The 19,377-nt window shown below is 48.2% G+C and overlaps 1 protein-coding gene across 1 annotated transcript in view; it reads right to left on the reverse strand.

The window, feature by feature from the left end:
* IGLON5 (IgLON family member 5) overlaps nucleotides 1-11,332 on the reverse strand; it is a 550,261-nt gene extending 538,929 nt beyond the window's left edge. Inside the window, exon 1 of the mRNA XM_063942317.1 lies at nucleotides 10,881-11,332. Coding sequence (XP_063798387.1) covers nucleotides 10,881-11,310 — 430 coding nt within the window. The 5' untranslated portion in view covers nucleotides 11,311-11,332. The remainder of the gene's footprint in view (nucleotides 1-10,880) is intronic.
* Between the last annotated feature and the right edge of the window lie 8,045 nt (nucleotides 11,333-19,377).

Consider the following 19,377-nt stretch of genomic DNA (forward strand, 5'->3'; position numbering starts at 1 on the left):
GTCGTATTATTACAACGATTGATGTAGTTTCCCACAGGGTCTAGCGAAGCATTTCAGTCACACTGCTGGCCGCAGAGTGATTGACATGAAGTGGGCGTTTCTGGGTGTCAACTGACCGTTTTCAGGGAGTGTTTGGAAAAACGCAGGCATTCCAGGAAAAACGCAAGCGTGGCTGGGCGAACGCAGGGCGTGTTTGTGACGTCAAAACAGTAACTGAACAGTCTGAAGTGATCGCAAGCGTTGAGTAGGTTTTGAGCTACTCTGAAACTGCACAAAAAAACTTTGTAGCCGCTCTGCCATCCTTTCGTTCGCACTTCTGCTAAGCTAAAATACACTCCCAGTGGGCGGCGGCATAGCGTTTGCACGACTGCTAAAAACTGCTAGCGAGCGAACAACTCGGAATGACCACCATAGATTTTGATGTTGCTAATATGACAGTATTGGCAAGTAAAATCTATATAATAAAAGGCTACTGCTGTTCCTCACCTCTATGGGAGGAATTCAAGGGTTTTGCACACCAGCAGCCACTAGATGGCGCCTGATGGAGCAATTCAAGTGGTGCTCCGTTCGGGCGCGCACAGTTGATGGCGCAGACATTACTGTTATGTAGTTCCGTCATTTTGGCAGGCTGGTATCTGGTATATTATTAACTTGTATCCGAGCAGGATTTGAGAAGATAATCCCTCACGTAGCTAGATGACAAACTGTTAGGAGAAGGAACTTAATTTATTGCGTCTATACTCTAAATCGGTCCTCTAGTCAATGACTCAGACTATGAGGCTGCAAGCTTAGCAGTATAAGGTAATAATTGTTATGCAAATTAGGCTTCTATACCTGAATAACCTCAGATAAGGAGAACGCTTTCACCATGACGCCCGTCACTATGAGCTGACTGACAGGTGAGCAGTAATGGGCGGTATCGCCAATGATATATAGGCCACTATAGTGTAATCGGTGGCTGTGATTTGTGGGCCTTCGCATGGGGAAGCCTAATTAATATACGTCACTTTTGTTTTCGCCATTCTCAGAGTGGAACAGATGAAAATTATTTAGAAGTTATTTTTTTTTTTACTTTTAGATGTTTTTAATGTTTTGTGTCTAATTTTTCTTTTCCCTTTTTTTTATTTCAGGGAAACTGAAAGCATCTGCGGTGACTGGATGTTTACTTCTTCTTTGGTAAATTGTGTCAATAAGGGATTTTTTATGGCCAATAAAATGCCGGCCTTATCGCCCGAGAAAGGGGCCTATTCATAAACAAGCCCTTTAAAGTGTTGGCCAAATGTTCCTCCTGTGAGCAGTGAGAACTGTCAGTGAGGATGTCAGTATAGTTTTGAAGGAATACAGATTTTCCTAGAAGTCACACATATTACCTGAATTATCACTAGTGTACAATATACACCTCTCACTGTTCAAGAGCATGCGGAACCAAATAGGCATCGTGAGACAACTTAGGGCTGCAATTTTGAAGAGGTTTGCGATCAGATAATCGCCGTCTACTCTAGACAGAGTGAAAATCCGCCCCGTGCAAGTCTGCGTACACCCTGCAAAAAGCTTTGCGAACAGCAGCCAGCTGCAAATCCATTCGCAACTCACTCACCATCTAATGATGTTTCCATGCTGTGCAGTCTGTGCGCACAGGAGCGGCTCTTGCCACAGGCAAGCATCCTGAAGGGCGCTGCCGCTGCTGCACCGCCTGACCCTCCCAGCTCCCACGTGCGTCCGTGCGGTGCAGCTGACGTCATCGCGCACCGCGCGGCATTGTGGGAGCGGCCGCAGACGCTAGAGGTCCTAGTGTCTGTGCGGCGCTATGGGAGAGACGTCATGATGGTGAGTATTTTTGAATTTTTTTTATTATTAATTTTTTGTAAGCGGTGCTACTATGGGCATAACTACAGGGGGCACAACTCTACTAGGGGCACAGCTACAGGGAGCACAACTCTACTAGGGGCACAGCTACAGGGAGCACAACTCTACTGGGGGCACAGCTACAGGGAGCACAACTCTACTAGGGGCACAGCTACAGGGAGCACAACTCTACTGGGGGCACAGCTACAGGGGTCACAACTCTATTTTGGGCACAGCTACAGGGGGCAAATCTCTACAAGGGGCACAGCTGCAGCGGGCACAACTCTACTGGGGGCACAGCTACAGGGGGCAAAACTCTACAGGGGGCACAACTCTACAGGGGGCACAACTCTACTAGGGGCACAGCTACAGGGGGCAAAACTCTACAGGGGGCACAACTCTACAGGGGGCACAACTCTACTAGGGGCACAGCTACAGGGGGCAAAACTCTACAGGGGGCACAACTCTACTGGGGGCTCAGCTACAGGGGCCACAACTCTACTAGGGGCACAGCTACAGGGGGCACAACTCTACAGAGTGCACAACTTTACAGGGCACAGCTACAGGGGGCACCACTCTACTAGGGGCACAGCTACAGGGGGCAAAACTCTACTTGGTGCACAGCTACAGGGGGCAAAACTCTACAGGGGGCACAGCTATAGGGGGCACAACTCTACTGGGAGTACAGCTACAGGGGGCACAACTAAAGGGGGCACAACTACAGGGGGCATAACAGTGGCCACACCCCTTCCATATGAAGCCACACCCCTATTTTTTGCTGTGCACCTACGGCGCGCACTAGCCCTGTTTTGCTTGTCAGGGGGGGAGAAGGGGGGGCGCCAAAGGAAACTTTCGCCCTGGGCGCCACAAGGTCTAGAACCAGCCCTGTGTGCCCAGCCCAGGACTTACACCTACAGTGCGATACAAACAGGCTGATCTGGCTGGAGCTGACGTCACACACCCTCCCTGAAAACACTTGGGAACTCCTGCGTTTTTCCTGACACTCCAAGAGAACGGCCAGTTACCACCCCCAAACGTCCTCTTCCTGTCAATTAACCTGCGTACGCCTAACAATCAAAAAAGACGCAGGATTTTATCGCAGTTTGGCCTCGTGCCTGTACATTACGATCCGTACACAATCGATAATTGTCCGCTGTGCGATTTCGCACTACAGCGACCGGGTCTGAATTAGTCCCTAAGATACATACAGTCACTGGCATGTGACATGGATGTGCTCTGTACAGGGAGTCTTGTGGCACATGAGGGGTTACATGCTGCCGTACACCGCTGTGGATACTAGTGATGAGGAATGGCTATAAGTGATGTCACGAGTCCGTAACATCGAGCTTCTAGCACAGAAGAGGTGATATTATTCCTATAGATGATAAAAAGGGCTACAATATTCCTCTCATTGGGGGTAATTCTGAGTTGATCGCAGCAGGATTTTTGATAGCAATTGGGCAAAACCATGTGCACTGCAGGGGAGGCAGATATAACATGTGCAGAGAGAGTTAGATTTGGGTGGGTTATTTTGTTTCTGTGCAGGGTAAATACTGGCTGCTTTATTTTTACACTGCAAATTAGATTGCAGATTGAACACACCCCACCCAAATCTAACTCTTTCTGCACATGTTATATCTGCCTCCCCTGCATTGTGGTTTTGCACAGGTTCTAGCAACGCTTTCAGTCGCACTGGTGAACGCTGCACAGGCGTCCGCACTCCTGCAAAGCGAAAATACACTCCCCCGTGAGCGGCGGCATAGCGTTTGCACGGCTGCTAAAAGTAGCTAGCGAGCGATCAACTCGGAATGAGGGCCTGTGTGCAGTGTTCTCAGAGGTAACAAGATCCTGGGAAGGGTTACATTATGTCACAGCGGGGGTCATTCCGAGTTGATCGTTTGCTGCCGATTTTCGCAGCGATCGATCAGGTAAAAAAACGGCAAAACTACGCATGCGCCGCAATGCGCACATGCGTCGTATGGGCACAAAGAGCATTGCTGCTGTGCACTGGATATAGCGAAGATTCCATTCGCACAGCCGATCGCAAGGAGACTGACAGGTAGAGGGCGTTTCTGGGTGTCAACTGACCGTTTTCTGGGAGTGTTTGGGAAAATGCAGGCGTGTCCGGGCGTTTGCAGGGCGGGTGTCTGACGTCAATTCCGGGACCTTCGTTGCTGCAACCATCGCACAGGATAAGTAACTACAGGGCTGGTCTTGTTGTGCACAAAATGTTTTTGCTGCACATGCGATCGCACACTTGCAAAGCGAAAATACACTCCCCCGTGGGCGGCGACTATGCGTTTGCACGGCTGAGAGCGATCAACTCGGAATGACCCCCAATGTGTAATGCTCTCTTGGTAGCAATGTCATGGGGTGTAAAGGGTGTCACAGTGGGCCTAATCCAGATATGGACGGAGTAGCAGCCCATACTGCAAGGTACAGATGTTCGGTACGGCGCACGTGCCGAACCCGTACTGCGACGCAGGGCACAGATCGGCAGCAGGCTACAGTAATTTGAAGGTGGGGATGGGGTGGTGATGGGCTCTGTTTCCCACAATGGAGGCATGTTGCCGCCATTGTGAGGGAGGGACGAGGCCAGGATCTCCGCTAGAGGACGGCGATAACCTGGCCTGTTTGTTATTTCTGCGCCGGGCGGGCTTTCATGACTCCATGGATCATGCAAACAGACGACGGTCTCACTGATGATCCAATGCTACGTCTTAGAATGCAGCCCGGAGCAGTAATGCATATAGGAGGCGTGGCGCCCCCTGCTGCATTAACATATTAGTACTGTCACTGCTACTTCTATGTAAGCAGCAGCCATGGCTCCTCCAAACACCTCTGAATCAGGCCCAACGTCTTCTCAGTACTAAAAAGCTACTGGGAAGTAAAGGGTTACATTATGTCACAGTGCCGGATTAAGGGGGTAAGTACCCCGGGGCCTGCTGTACAGGGACGATTCTACCCGCCTCCAGGCAGCAGTTGCTGGAAGAGCTGCTACGGACAGCGGAACCTGGAGAGAAGTAGAATCGTCCCAATGCCTGCTCCTGGGTCTGTATCCGCGGGCCCTGGGGCTGCTTGCTACCCCACTACTTCTGCAGCGCTGGTGACTACTAGCAGATGCCGGTACTGCGCATCTGACATTGGGGTTGCGGCAACGAGGAGTGGGAGGTTGGTGGGATGCTGCCTGACTATGGGACGCTCCAATCAGTAGCGGTCAGGGTGTAAAGATATTGGGGGGGCATGGGGGGATTATTAAATATTTAAGGGGTGGGGGTTCATATATAACAGGTGGGGGCAAGGGGGGATCATTAAATATATTATATTATATAAGGGGTGGATGTGATAGTTGCTGGGAGGGGGAAGGAGATGTTGTGTGATAGATAGATAGATAGATAGATAGATAGATAGATAGATAGATAGATAGATAGATAAAGGAAGGGGTGGGCACATTTACTACACATAGTGTATATATATATATATGCGCATAGAGATGACAGACGACACTATGCAGACTTGTTAACAGGTTGGAAGACTTCCTATATTCCTATGATTCGGGCTTGCACCTGTCGTCAGGCACATTATTATTATTATAATATAATCAAGCCTGAATCCTAGGAGTAAAGGAGATTTTTAAACTATTAACAAGTCTGCAGAGAACCGCCTGTCATCTCTATGCATCTATTGGGTCTACCAACCCTAGGAGGGCACCGCAGCAAATATATCTGTCACCATGTGTGAGTGCCAGACACGAGGAGCTGGTTATATATATATATGTGACCTGCACATGGGGAGGGGTCACAGTGGGGTTGCGGTGCTGACATGACGGCGATTCCCCTCTGTCTTAAGTGCCCTGGGCCCCGTAAAGGCTTAACCCAGCCCTGAGTGTGCAGTGTTCTCAGCGACAACAACTTTCTGGGAAGGAAAGGGTTACATTACTGTATGTCACATTGTGCAGTGTTCTCAGTGGTAATAAGCTCCTGGGAAGGAAAGGGTTACATTGTGTCACATTGTGCAGTGCTCTCAGTGGTAATAAGCTCCTGGGAAGGAAAGGGTTACATTACTGTATGTCACATTGTACAGTGTTCTCAGTAGTAATAAGCTCCTGGGAGGGAAAGGGTTACATTATGTCACAGTGTGCAGTGTTATCAGTGGTAACAAGCTCCTGGGAGGGAAAGGGTTACATTATGTCAGTGTGCAGTGTTATCAGTGGTAACAAGCTCCTGGGAGGGAAAGGGTTACATTGTGTCACATTGTGCAGTGTTCTCAGTAGTAATAAGCTCCTGGGAAGGAAAGGGTTACATTGTGTCACATTGTACAGTGTTCTCAGTAGTAATAAGCTCCTGGGAAGGAAAGGGTTACATTATGTCACAGTGTGCAGTGTTATCAGTGGTAATAAGCTCCTGGGAGGGAAAGGGTTACATAATGTCAGTGTGCAGTGTTCTCAGTGGTAACAAGCTCCTGGGAGGGAAAGGGTTACATTATGTCAGTGTGCAGTGTTATCAGTGGTAACAAGCTCCTGGGGGGGGGAAGGGTTACATTATGTCAGTGTGCAGTGTTATCAGTGGTAACAAGCTCCTGGGAGGGAAAGGGTTACATTATGTCAGTGTGTAGTGTTATCAGTGGTAACAAGCTCCTGGGAAGGAAAGGGTTACATTATGTCAGTGTGCAGTGTTATCAGTGGTAACAAGCTCCTGGGAGGGAAAGGGTTACATTATGTCAGTGTTTAGTGTTATCAGTGGTAACAAGCTCCTGGGAAGGAAAGGGTTACATTATGTCACAGTGTGCAGTGTTCTCAGTGGTAATAAGCTCCTGGGAAGGAACGGGTTACATTATGTCACAGTGTGCAGTGTTCTCAGTGGTAATAAGCTCATGGGAGGGAAAGGGTTACATTATGTCAGTGTGCAGTGTTATCAGTGGTAATAAGCTCCTGGGAGGGAAAGGGTTACATTATGTCAGTGTGCAGTGTTATCAGTGGTAACAAGCACCTGGGAAGGAAAGGGTTACATTATGTCAGTGTGCAGTGTTATCAGTGGTAACAAGCTCCTGGGGGGGGGAAAGGGTTACATTATGTCAGTGTGCAGTGTTATCAGTGGTAACAAGCACCTGGGAAGGAAAGGGTTACATTATGTCAGTGTGCAGTGTTATCAGTGGTAACAAGCTCCTGGGGGGGAAAGGGTTACATTATGTCAGTGTGCAGTGTTCTCAGTGGTAACAAGCTCATGGGAAGGAAAGGGTTACATTATGTCACAGTGTGCAGTGTTATCAGTGGTAACAAGCTCCTGGGAGGGAAAGGGTTACATTATGTCACAGTGTGCAGTGTTATCAGTGGTAACAAGCTACTGGGAGGGAAAGGGTTACATTATGTCACAGTGTGCAGTGTTATCAGTGGTAACAAGCTCCTGGGAGGGAAAGGGTTACATTATGTCAGTGTGTAGTGTTATCAGTGGTAACAAGTTACTGGGAAGGAAAGGGTTACATTATGTCAGTGTGCAGTGTTATCAGTGGTAACAAGTTACTGGGAAGGAAAGGGTTACATTATGTCAGTGTGCAGTGTTATCAGTGGTAACAAGTTACTGGGAAGGAAAGGGTTACATTATGTCAGTGTGCAGTGTTATCAGTGGTAACAAGTTACTGGGAAGGAAAGGGTTACATTATGTCACAGTGTGCAGTGTTATCAGTGGTAACAAGTTACTGGGAAGGAAAGGGTTACATTATGTCACAGTGTGCTGTGTGCAGTGTTATCAGTGGTAATAAGCTCCTGGGAAGGAAAGGGTTACATTATGTCAGTGTGCAGTGTTATCAGTGGTAACAGGTTACTGGGAAGAAAGGGTTACATTATGTCACAGTGTGCAGTGTTATCAGTGGTAATAAGCTCCTGGGAAGGTAAGGGTTACATTATGTCAGTGTGCAGTGTTATCAGTGGTAACAAGCTCCTGGGAGGGAAAGGGTTACATTATGTCACAGTGTGCAGTGTTATCAGTGGTATCAAGCTCCTGGGAGGGAAAGGGTTACATTATGTCACAGTGTGCAGTGTTATCAGTGGTAACAAGTTACTGGGAGGGAAAGGGTTACATTATGTCAGTGTGCAGTGTTATCAGTGGTAACAAGTTACTGGGAAGGAAAGGGTTACATTATGTCACCGTGTGCAGTGTTATCAGTGGTAACAAGTTACTGGGAAGGAAAGGGTTACATTATGTCACAGTGTGCAGTGTTATAAGTGGTAACACTTTTGCAATTGTTTACAACACTGATATATACTCTATAGTATGAGTATAACGTAACTCTTTCCGTGCCAGGTGGCTGTTACATACCGCTGACCTATAGATGGTACAGATGGCGGAGGCTAGGGGTACACAGTTCCTATTGCAGTCTCCTGCATTTATATGGAAAGATTGGGAACAACATGTCGGCGGAGCGGCAGAAGTTTGCAGCGGCGGATAGGAGGAGTGGCACAGAGTGCGTGTGTTACTTTGCAGAGTGGATGCATTAGTGCACCCAGTTTTATTGAGAAGTGCAAAAACAAGGTTTAATGTAACACTACTGGAATGAGATAAAGGGGTGAAGAGGACGCATCATTACGCCGTTACCATCTTATACGCTGGCAGATCATTACATTTCTAGGAGTGCTTTGCCCAATGTGAAAAAGGTAATTTAGGTGGGTAATTCAATTGATGGTGTAGTACTCAAGAGTCCTCCCTCGAACTGTCGGGAGAATGCACTTTGCTTATCCAGAGAGGTACGCAGGTTGGCTGGCACATTAAGCAGCAATGTGCATAGCCTGATATTATTGCGGTGATTTCTTTCTTTCTGGGGGGCACATTTCACCGAATTGAACCCCCTTCAGTGTCACATGTAACCCAGCCCTGAGGTCCCCTCATTCTCATGCTTCATTTAGGCCATAAGGAGGCACTATTTTAGGAGAAGAGTAGTGGTTGGAGGTTGTTCTTACAAGTGGTGTTTACACTTTTGCTCAAGGCTCCAATTAGAAAATGTTTCCAGCCCTCCTACTTCGTCCCCCCCAACTGGAAACCTGGGTGAACTTCTAGTGTACAGCGGAACCTCCTGAGTGCGTAACATAGGCGTGTACTTCGGAGTGCGCTGGGTGGCCCCTCCAGGCAAATCGGCGCACATCCTAGGCAATCGCAGAGCGCACACAGCGCTTTTCGCAAATGAAAGGAACATCGCTTTGCACGGCTCTCCGAAGTAACATCAGAGCGGTGATAACTCCAAAATAGTCTGAATTGTAAATGGTAGAAGAGTGGGGGGGAATAGGAAAGAGAAATTGTGCTTTATGATATGTACTGTTGCGGCAATGAAAGGGTTAATCTTAACACAGCCCCAAGAATCATGTAGGTAGATAACATCAGCTCTCATGGCCTGCATAGGGTTAATATGAAGGGGGGCGGGGGGGGGCTTGGAGGGACAGTTTTGATCTCTTTGCAAATTAGGGATACATCCTTGTTCCTCTCTTGGAGTAGCAGGAGCGTTGGTGCAGAAATAAGAACAGCTGCCTGTGTACAAGACAATGTTATGATCTGTGAAAAGCATCCTTCCAGCATGAGACGGGTTAAATCCAATTGCCCCATGCCCTGGCAATCACACAAAATACCTAACACTGAATTTTCCAATTTTCAGATGCCTCCAGCAGGGTGAGGGTTAAGAGATCAGAAAATGTTAATTAACCAGCACTGCACAAAATGAAAACATATCCGGTGAGGCATCTATATTCCCAGCACCGACGCACACAGGCGCAGACAAAACAATACCGACACACACGCGTTTGTCATTTTGTCCAGGTAGACAGATAAGCTGGATATCTACGTATAGGTCAGGGATGTTCACATGTCACCCAGCAGGCCACATATTCCAGTACATGCAACGTTCGTAAAAAGATCATATGAAAGAGGTAGTGTGATTGCGGACACACACAAGCAGGCGTCAGGCAGAGACGTAACTCTAAATACCGGGTAATGTATATACACAGATTGCACTTGCAGATGTTTACTATACAGCAATATACATATATATACACGCCAGCCATTAGTGCTTCCTCACTAGAACAGATGCTGTACACAGCAGGTTCTGCAGGCAGCTGCGAGAACACCACAATCCCCCCTTCCCAGTCCCAGGGCTGGGGTCTTATAGGAGGGGAGCAGAGGTCAGTGCAGACCCTCTACCCATTTTGTATACATTGCTTCAATGAGCCAGCAATATGGAATTTCCACCGGGACCAGGCATATATTGATTTAACCATCAGGCTGCCGGTGGCCGCTCTGCAACAAGCTCTGTGCCCAGTGGATAGGGAAAGGATAATCAGGGTGTCACAGAAGAAGGAGGGAGATGATCATGACTGCAGAGACCCCCTTTTCCTGCAGCATATTTTCAGACCCCCCTTCCTCTTATGACTTCATTCCATATGTTTCATTTGATTAACCTCTGACTTCCAATCACGCATTCAAAAGCACTGAACTGATGAGTGGAAGCCTCAGGAGCTGTCCACAGTTCTTAAACAATTACCCACAAGAACCCCAATAGAATAGTCACTTGGTGAAGCAGTGCTGGAATTCTAGATGATGGATCTACCTCAGCATTGACTGCATAAACTATCCAGTCTTTCATAATCCCATGGACTGATAAAGTGCAGTACCAAAACCCTGAGGACCTGAAAGCTGTGGTCACCACACATAGACCTGATGAAGTCACTCTTAGATAGCCATCACCTTCCTTGTGCTGCTCAACTTTCCAACTGAACACAAAATGATTATATCAGACACGGCTAGGAAATCAGGATCCCCCGTCCATCCCCCCCCCCCCCCTTCCCCATCACAGTGTGTCCTCCTTCAATCATCAAATTATTTAACTATCGCTTGGAACTATTTCATTCATGAGTCTGGAAGAGTTAACCCTATAGACGTCAGAAGATGCTACAACCTGGGCTTCACTGGGATCTGCAGTGAGATGGGAATCCCTGAGTGATCAATAAGGATAAACATCTAGTACATGGCATGAGAAGGGTCATTAGAATTGGGTACCTTGTGTCAGCACCGCTGTGACCACCAGGCTGGCCAGGCTCACCCTCTGAAGTGGTGCCTTCATTTTCATCCCCTTCTCCGTCTTCCGGCTCTCCTTCTTCTGCTCTCTGCTTTTATTTTCTTCTTTCTGTCTCTTTTTTAGGTCTCTCCTGTTTAACCCTCTCCCCCCTCCCTCCCGGCTCGCAGTATGTTCCAGTACGCTTGTTCTAAGCGATGGCAAGCAAAGGATGGAGAAGAGTGTAGAGCGGCGATGGAGGAGGACAGAAGGAGGAATTCTGGATTGGGAATCTCTATCAAGCAGCCCCCACCTTTCCTCCCGCTCTCTCTCTCTCTCGCTCTCCTTCTTTGCCTCTCCTATTTCTCTCTCTCTCTCTCTTCCAGTGCCCCCTCCTTCTTCTGTTCCCCTTTCACCCCCCTTTAACACACGCATACAAACAGACACACACACACACTTCCCTCGCCTTCTGCAAACCATATGGGATTTCTGACAGATGGAAGTTGAGTGGCAGCAGAAGAGAGCCAATCAGGGCCTGTGCTGGGCAGGGGCTTGCCTTTCAAATGACAGGTTGCTGAGCCAATAAGAAGGTGTTGAGGTTTTGGTTGGAATGGGAGGCATGGTGAGGGGGTCTTTCTGATAGTTTTGCTTCATGCATCCTGAAGGGTTTTGGTTCTGCAGCATTGCTGCGTGTGATGCTGTCCCTTCAGTCTCTTTCTCATCATCATCTCTCTCACTCTCTTTTTCTCCCTTTCCATCTCTTTCACTCTCTCTCTAGCACTCCCTCTACCTTTACCTCTCTTTCTCCCTTTCCATCTCTCTCCCTCTCTCTCTCTCTCTCTCTCTCTCATACAGAAACACACACACACACACACACACACACACACACACACACACACACACACACACACACACACACTCTCTTTCTACCACTCTCTTTAATCCTTCCTCTCTACGTCTCTTTTTCCCTTCTCTCTCTTCTCCTCCTCCACCCTACCTCTCTCTCTCTCTCCATCTCCTTTCTTACTGTACAGTACATCTCTCTCTCTCACTCAATCTCCCACCGTCTCTACCCCTCTCTCTAACTCTCCTAACTTCTCTACCTCACTCTCCATCTCCCTTTCTCACCCACTTTATTCCACTCTCTGTCTCCTTCTCCCACCTTCTCTACCTCTCTCTCTGTCTCCCTCTCCTAACTTCTCTGCCTCACTCTCTGTCTACCTCTCTACATTTTCCTCTCCCACCCTTTCTACCTCTCTCTGTCTTCCTCTCCCACCCTTTGTACCTCTCTCTCTGTCTTCCTTCCTATCCCACACTCTCTACCTCTCCCTCTGTCTCGCTCTCCCACCCTCCCTACTTCTCTGTCTCCCTCTCCCGCCTTCTCTACCTCTCTGTCCGTTTCCTTCTCCTACCTTCCTTATCTTTCTCTCACTCTTCTTCTCCACTCTATGTAACTCTCTGTCTCCCTCTCCCGCCTTCTCTACCTCTCTGTCCGTTTCCTTCTCCTACCTTCTTTATCTTTCTCTCACTCTTCCTCTCCACTCTATGTAACTCTCTGTCTCCCTCTCCCACCCTCTCTACCTCTCTGTTCGTTTTCCTCTTCCACCTTCTCAACCTCACTCTCCCACCCTCTGTACCTCTCTCTGTCTTCCTCTCCCACCTTCTCTACCTCTCTCTGTCTTCCTATACCACCCTCTCTACCTCTCTCTCTGTCTTCCTTTCCCACCCTCTCTACCTCTATCTCCCTCTCTACCTCTCTGTCTGTCTCCCTCTTCCATCTTCTCTACCTCTCTGTCCATTTCCCTCTCACACCTTCTCTACCTTTCTCTCTGTTGTCCTGTCCACTCTCTGTACTTCTCTCTCTGTCTCCCTCTCCCACCATCTCTACCTCTCTCTCTCTCTGTCTCTCACTCCCACTTTCTCTACATCTCTGTTTGATTTTCTCTCCCACCTTCTCTACCTCAGTCTCCGCCTCACTCTCCCATCCTCTATACATCTCTCTCCCCCCTCTCCATCTCCCTCTCTACTATACCTCTCTCTCTATGTCTCTCTCTTCCATCTCTAAGGGGTTCATTTATCAAACAGTATTTGTGGCTATGTGTGCGAAAATGTCTGTTTTCGGGGGCTAGCCGCAAATACTGTGCATCCCTGCAATGTATGAAGGAGGGATCACAGCAGGTGATCTGATACCAGCTGTGATCCTACCATTGTAGCCCGCAGCCGCATCCCCCATAGGTTTCTATGGGTGATGTGATGCTGCCTGATGTTTCAATATCGGGAATGCGAAGCCCGTAGTAGCCTATGGGTTACACTTCATGGTAAGTAGTTCTGGCAGGGTTTCCCAGGATTCCTCTATTGGAAATGGCCCTTGTGCACAGTGGAGAGTGAGTGCACATGCGCAGAGGACTGGACACCGCAATCGACGCATCGAAGGGACGTGATCTTTTTGGAACTCCTGTCCCTGCCTGTGCCTTGTGATAAACACTCCCAATAGGATTGCATATTGCAATGTGACCCTGGGTGGTAAGATCCCGCCCAGCTCGCATTGAAAATGCAATCCTTGATAAATGCCCCCCTAAGTCTCTTTCCACTTCCCCTCTCTACCTCTCTCTCCATCTCACTCTCCCACCCTCTCTACCTCTCTCTTCACCTCCCTATTCCATTCTCTCTACCTCTCTCTCCATCTCACTCTCCCACCTTCTCTACTTCTCTCTCCATCTCACTCTCCCACCCTCTCTACCTCTCTCTCCATCTCCCTCTCCCACCCTCTCTACCTCTCTCTCCATCTCCCTCTCCCACCCTCTCTACCTCTCTCTCCACCTCCCTATTCCATTCTTTCTACCTCTCTCTCCATCTCACTAACCCACCCTCTCTACCTCTCTCTCCATCTCACACTCCCACCTTCTCTACTTCACTCTCACATCCTCTCTACCTCTCTCTCCACCTCCCTCTCCCATCCTCTCTACCTCTCTCTCCATCTCACTCTCCCACCTTCTCTAACTCTCTCTCCACCTCCCTATCCCATTCTCTCTACCTCTCCCTCCACCTCCCTCTCCCATCCTCTCTACCTCTCTCTCCATCTCACTCTCCCACCTTCTCTACTTCACTCTCCCATCCTCTCTACCTCTCTCTCCACCTCCCTCTCCCATCCTCTCTACCTCTCTCTCCATCTCACTCTCCCACCTTCTCTACCTCTCTCTCCATCTCACTCTCCCACCTTCTCTACCTCTCTCTCCATCTCACTCTCCCACCTTCTCTACCTCTCTCTCCATCTCACTCCCCCACCCTCTCTACCTCTCTCTCCATCTCACTCTCCCACCTTCTCTACCTCTCTCTCCATCTCACTCTCCCACCTTCTCTTCCTCTCTCTCCATCTCACTCCCCCACCCTCTCTACCTCTCTCTCCATCTCCCTCTCCCACCCTCTCTACCTCTCTCTCCACCTCCCTATTCCATTCTCTCTACCTCTCTCTCCATCTCACTCTCCCACCTTCTCTACCTCTCTCTCCATCTCACTCTCCCATCCTCTCTACCTATCTCTCCATCTCACTCTACCATCCTCTCTACCTCTCTCTCCATCTTCCTCTCCCACCCTCTCTACCTCTCTCTCCATCTCACTCTCTCTACCTCTCTCTCCATCTCCCTCTCCCACACTCTCTACCTCTCTCTCCCATCCTCTCTACCTCTCTCTCCATCACACTCTCCCACCCTCTCTACCTCTCTCTCCATCTCCCTCTCCCACCCTCTCTACCTCTCTCTCCACCTCCCTATCCCATTCTCTCTACCTCTCTCTCCATCTCTCTAACCCACCCTCTCTACCTCTCTCTCTCCATGTCACTCTCCCACCTTCTCTACCTCTCTCTCCATCTCACTCTCCCACCTTCTCTACCTCTCTCTCCACCTCCCTATCCCATTCTCTCTACCTCTCTCTCCACCTCCCTCTCCCATCCTCTCTACCTTTCTCTCCATCACACTCTCCCACCCTCTCTACCTCTTTCTCCATCTCACTCTCCCACCTTCTCTACCTCTCTCTCCATCTCACTCTCCCACCTTCTCTACCTCTCTCTCCATCTCACTCCCCCACCCTCTCTACCTCTCTCTCCATCTCCCTCTCCCATCCTCTCTACCTATCTCTCCATCTCACTCTACCATCCTCTCTACCTCTCTCTCCATCTTCCTCACCCACCCTCTCTACCTCTCTCTCCATCTCACTCTACCATCCTCTCTACCTCTCTCTCCATCTTCCTCTCCCACCCTCTCTACCTCTCTCTCCATCTCCCTCTCCCACCCACTCTACCTCTCTCTCCATCTCACTCTCCCACCTTCTCTACCTCTCTCGCCTTCTCACTCTCCCACCTTCTCTACCTCTCTCTCCATTTCATTCTCCCACCTTCTCTACCCCACTCTCCACCTCACTCTCCCACCTTCTCTACCTCTCTCTCCATCTCACTCTCCCACCTTCTCTACCTCTCTCTCCATCTCACTCTCCCTCCCTCTCTACCTCTCGCTACATCTCTCTCACCCACCCTCTCTACCTCTCTCTCCATCTCCCTCTCCCACCCTCTCTACCTCTCTCTCCCATCTTCTCTACCTCTCTTTCCATCGCACTCTCCCACCCTCTCTACCTCTCTCCCACCCTCTCTACCTCTCTCTCCATCGCACTCTTCCTCCGTCTCTACCTCTCCATCGCACTCTCCCTCCCTCTCTACCTCTCTCTCCATCGCACTCTCCCACCCTCTACCATTCTAAAGTTTTTGAGAACAAACATTGATATAAATATTTCTGTAAAGGAAAACTTCTAACAAATTGGAGAAGTGGACAAAATCATTCTTGACAGCAAAATGATAATGTAGGAAATTGACTGTAGAAGTGAAAGAAAAGGTCCGAGATTTACAGTAAATATGTATATTTCATCTGCATTCACAAATGAGGAATAAAATGCTAGATGTTAGTTTATGTATCATTAGCGCATGTGACCATTTCACGTTACTGGGCTGACAATAGAGGAAGTGTAAGTCTGACTAACCAAGATTCAGGGACTTTTAAATTTAGGAGCAACAATAGCGATGAAAAAAATCGCTTCTAGTTGCAATTTATCAATAACAAAATATTATTGAAACAATAAAAAGTTTTCACTTATTTACTTGTGTGTTCACTATCTTTAATAACAGAACAAGTATTTGGGCACCAGCTCAGAGCCGTATAGCTTAATAGCACCCATTTTTGCAATGCATGTCTTTTTTCTGGAATACAGCGTATGGCTAGGGGGCTGGAATGGTCGCGCAGAAACGGGCAGTGGGCGTGCTAATGCCGCCAAAGTAAGTTAGTGCATAGTGTGGATGTGCAGTCATGCATTGTGATGGAAACGTTGCTGGCTGGAGGGGTCTGACTTGTGGGTGCTACTGATAATGATGATGACTGCGTCTGATTTGTCACAAACGTTAAAATACACACTCCATTAAACAAAAACAAGTTTGTACACAAATAAAAAAAATGCTCCACACTCAGTTGGGGAAGGGTAACCCTGCACGGGCCGCGGAATCCCGGCGGACACAATCCTGATGAATTTCAGGGAATACTGTAACCCTAACCCACCCCTCTTGCAGCCTAACCCTTACCGTCCCCCTAGTGCGTAACCCCAACCCTTAACGTAACCCTAATACTCACCATCGGCATCTGTAAGGATTGTGACTGTCGGAATTCCGCTGCGGGTATTGTGAACATCGGTGTCCTGACCGCCGAAATCCTGACTACATCGCTCACTTCACATAATTTAGAATTTTAAGGGCCTTATACAGGTTTGTTAGCAAACCAAAAAAGCACAATAATGGGCAAAACCATGTGCACTGCAGGTGGGAAAGATGTAACATGTGCAGAGAGAGATAGACTTGGGTGGGGTGTGTTCAATCTGAAATCTATATTGCAATGTAAAAATAAAGCTGTCTAACATTTATGGCTTCATGCAAAATCAGCCAGTATTTACCCTGCACAGAAGCAATATAACCCACCCAGTAGCGGATCTTGCCACGGGCAAGCAGGACTTTTGCCCGGGGCGCCGCCTTTCCGGAAGGCGCCGGCGCCATCCGGAGGGCGCCGCACCATGGCAAGATCCACTACTGCTGTGCCCCCCACTGCCCGCTGTCGCTGCGTTCCGCTGTGAAGGCCGTCCCGCTGTGAAGGGAACGACGCGTAGCGTCTAGTTTCCCTTCGTGGAGAGGACCTTTGCTGTGCGGTGCGCGAAGACATCATCGCGCACCGCACAGCATTTCAGCGGAGCTACTACTGTACAGGGGGCGTAACTGACCACGTCCCCTGTATGAAGCCACGCCCCTACTACCCGCCGGGGCGCAAAAAGGCGTTAAACCGCCCCTGACCCCACCCAAATCTAACTCTCTCTGCATATGTTACATCTGCCCCACCTGCAGTGCAGCATGGTTTTGCCCAGTAGTGTGGTTTTTCGGTGTGCTAACAAACCTGAATAACCCCCTAAGTGTTGTCATAAAAAAAGTAATGTTTACATCTGGTTTACTTTGTATTTCATTTGCTCCAAACCAGTTGGCAACTTATTATCTGCACCATATGGCCATTAACTATACTGTGCGTGCATGGTGTAGATAGGCTTCTAGTCGCATTTCCAGCTGCAGCTGCCGCAGATGTGCATGAATGGGAGGCAGCCGCAGCTGCTGCACTTTGCAGCTAACCCCTGGATAGCAAAAAGTTAGGAATATTCTCTGTCTTTTTGAAAATGCAGCAGATTGTGAAACTGCAAATGCTACTACAGTATAGTATCTAGTAACTTATAAGATTGCTGATGCCATGTACTGATGTGTGCCGACATACGCTGGTGAGTGGTATAAATCATAACAATATCTATAATTCCACTTATCTGGAGATATTGTAATCCCATTAGCTCTCCTGAGCTATGGTTTTTAGCAATACAGCTTCAGTGATAACTATGTGAGATAACGTGATGGTTAGAATACATCCCCAGATAATTTCTCAGTATAACTCAATAATGTTAAGGAACTGTGAACCCATCCACACAGACGGAAAGGTTTAATAATCTTAAGCTTCCAGCAGTGTTGGACTGGGGCATGTAGGGCCCACCGGGGAAATACAGTGGTAGGGCCCCATGTTTAGGGGTGTGGTCAGTCTCTAGAGGGTGTGTGCCCAGCCACCACATTGGTTTGCCTAACCATTTTGCAAGTGTTGGTCCCCTAGATAAATATATACAGTAAATACTGTAGTGCATGCATAATAATGTATTAGATCAGTAATAGCACAGTCTGGAACCTGATCCCTAGAGGAGGGGGTGGGCCCCCAGGCAGTAGGGCCCACCGGTGGTTTCCCCTGTACCCCTGTGGGCCAGTCCAACCCTGGCTTCCAGTATTAACGGATAGCTCCCCTATGTCTTTGTTTTGACAGGACCAGGTAAGCAATGATGGGGCTAATGGAGCTACAGTTTAGGGCCTCCACATAAACCAGGACCATCCTCAATAGTATGAAAATTGCATTTCTCACAAAATGAACATTGGGACTGATAGTGTATGGGGTGTACCACTAACGAGGCTCTGGCCACACCCACACATTATCAGTCACAGCTCCTCCCCTTCTCAGTATTGGCCTTTGGGCTTTTTCAGGCCAAGGTGACCCTCTATCCGGCCCTGGTGTTTGATGGTTGTGTAACACTATGTATTGATGCTGATTGGGCTCATCTGCAATCCAGAGAAAAAGTGGGTTTTATTTGCCAAAATGTGCCGATTTATCTGCTGTTCGTGCACACAATCGCTCTGTTGTGCGCCATATTGGCTTTTCCTCTTGGCCGATTATTGGATCAATGAATCAGTCAAAAACAGAAATGTCACCTAGAGTCTTTTGGACAATCAATTACATTCAGCTTTTCCCTCCAAAATACAGCATGATGGAATCATATGTATTCCTGAAGTCATATTATGGGCCCCCCTCCACTCAACTATGGGCCCCATAGCAACGGCACGCACTACTATTATGGGAACATGGTGCATATGTTACATATCTATGATACTGTATGTATGGTGTGTAGGAAGTATGGTAACCTTTGTTTTCCATATCTTGAAGAAGAAAATTAACTGAACTGAAGTGAGGCTTTTCTCAAGTTACACTTCATCAGAATAGTTAACACATTATTTTTTTGTTCATATGTTTGTAAATCCAGTCATAAGGACACAGAGACATGTGAGTTCACTGCTGTGCTGTTTTATTCCATCACCAACTCCAGGCACACTGCACACTGGACCACCCACTTCCCAGCATCCCCCTGGTCCCAGGGACCATCACTGAAGATTCAGGCTTACACATGTTAGTAAGGGAGTGTCTACAAATATAAGCATTCTAATACACTAACATCACATCCTCTTTTCTTTAAAGATAAGCCCTGTACGCTTCAATGCAACAATTAACAACGTCATATTAAGAACATCATCTAACACATTTCAATGAGTCTCTCAGGTCTGCGTATTTCCCT

Source organism: Pseudophryne corroboree, chromosome 10, assembly GCF_028390025.1.
Source record: "Pseudophryne corroboree isolate aPseCor3 chromosome 10, aPseCor3.hap2, whole genome shotgun sequence".
NCBI lineage: Eukaryota > Metazoa > Chordata > Amphibia > Anura > Myobatrachidae > Pseudophryne > Pseudophryne corroboree.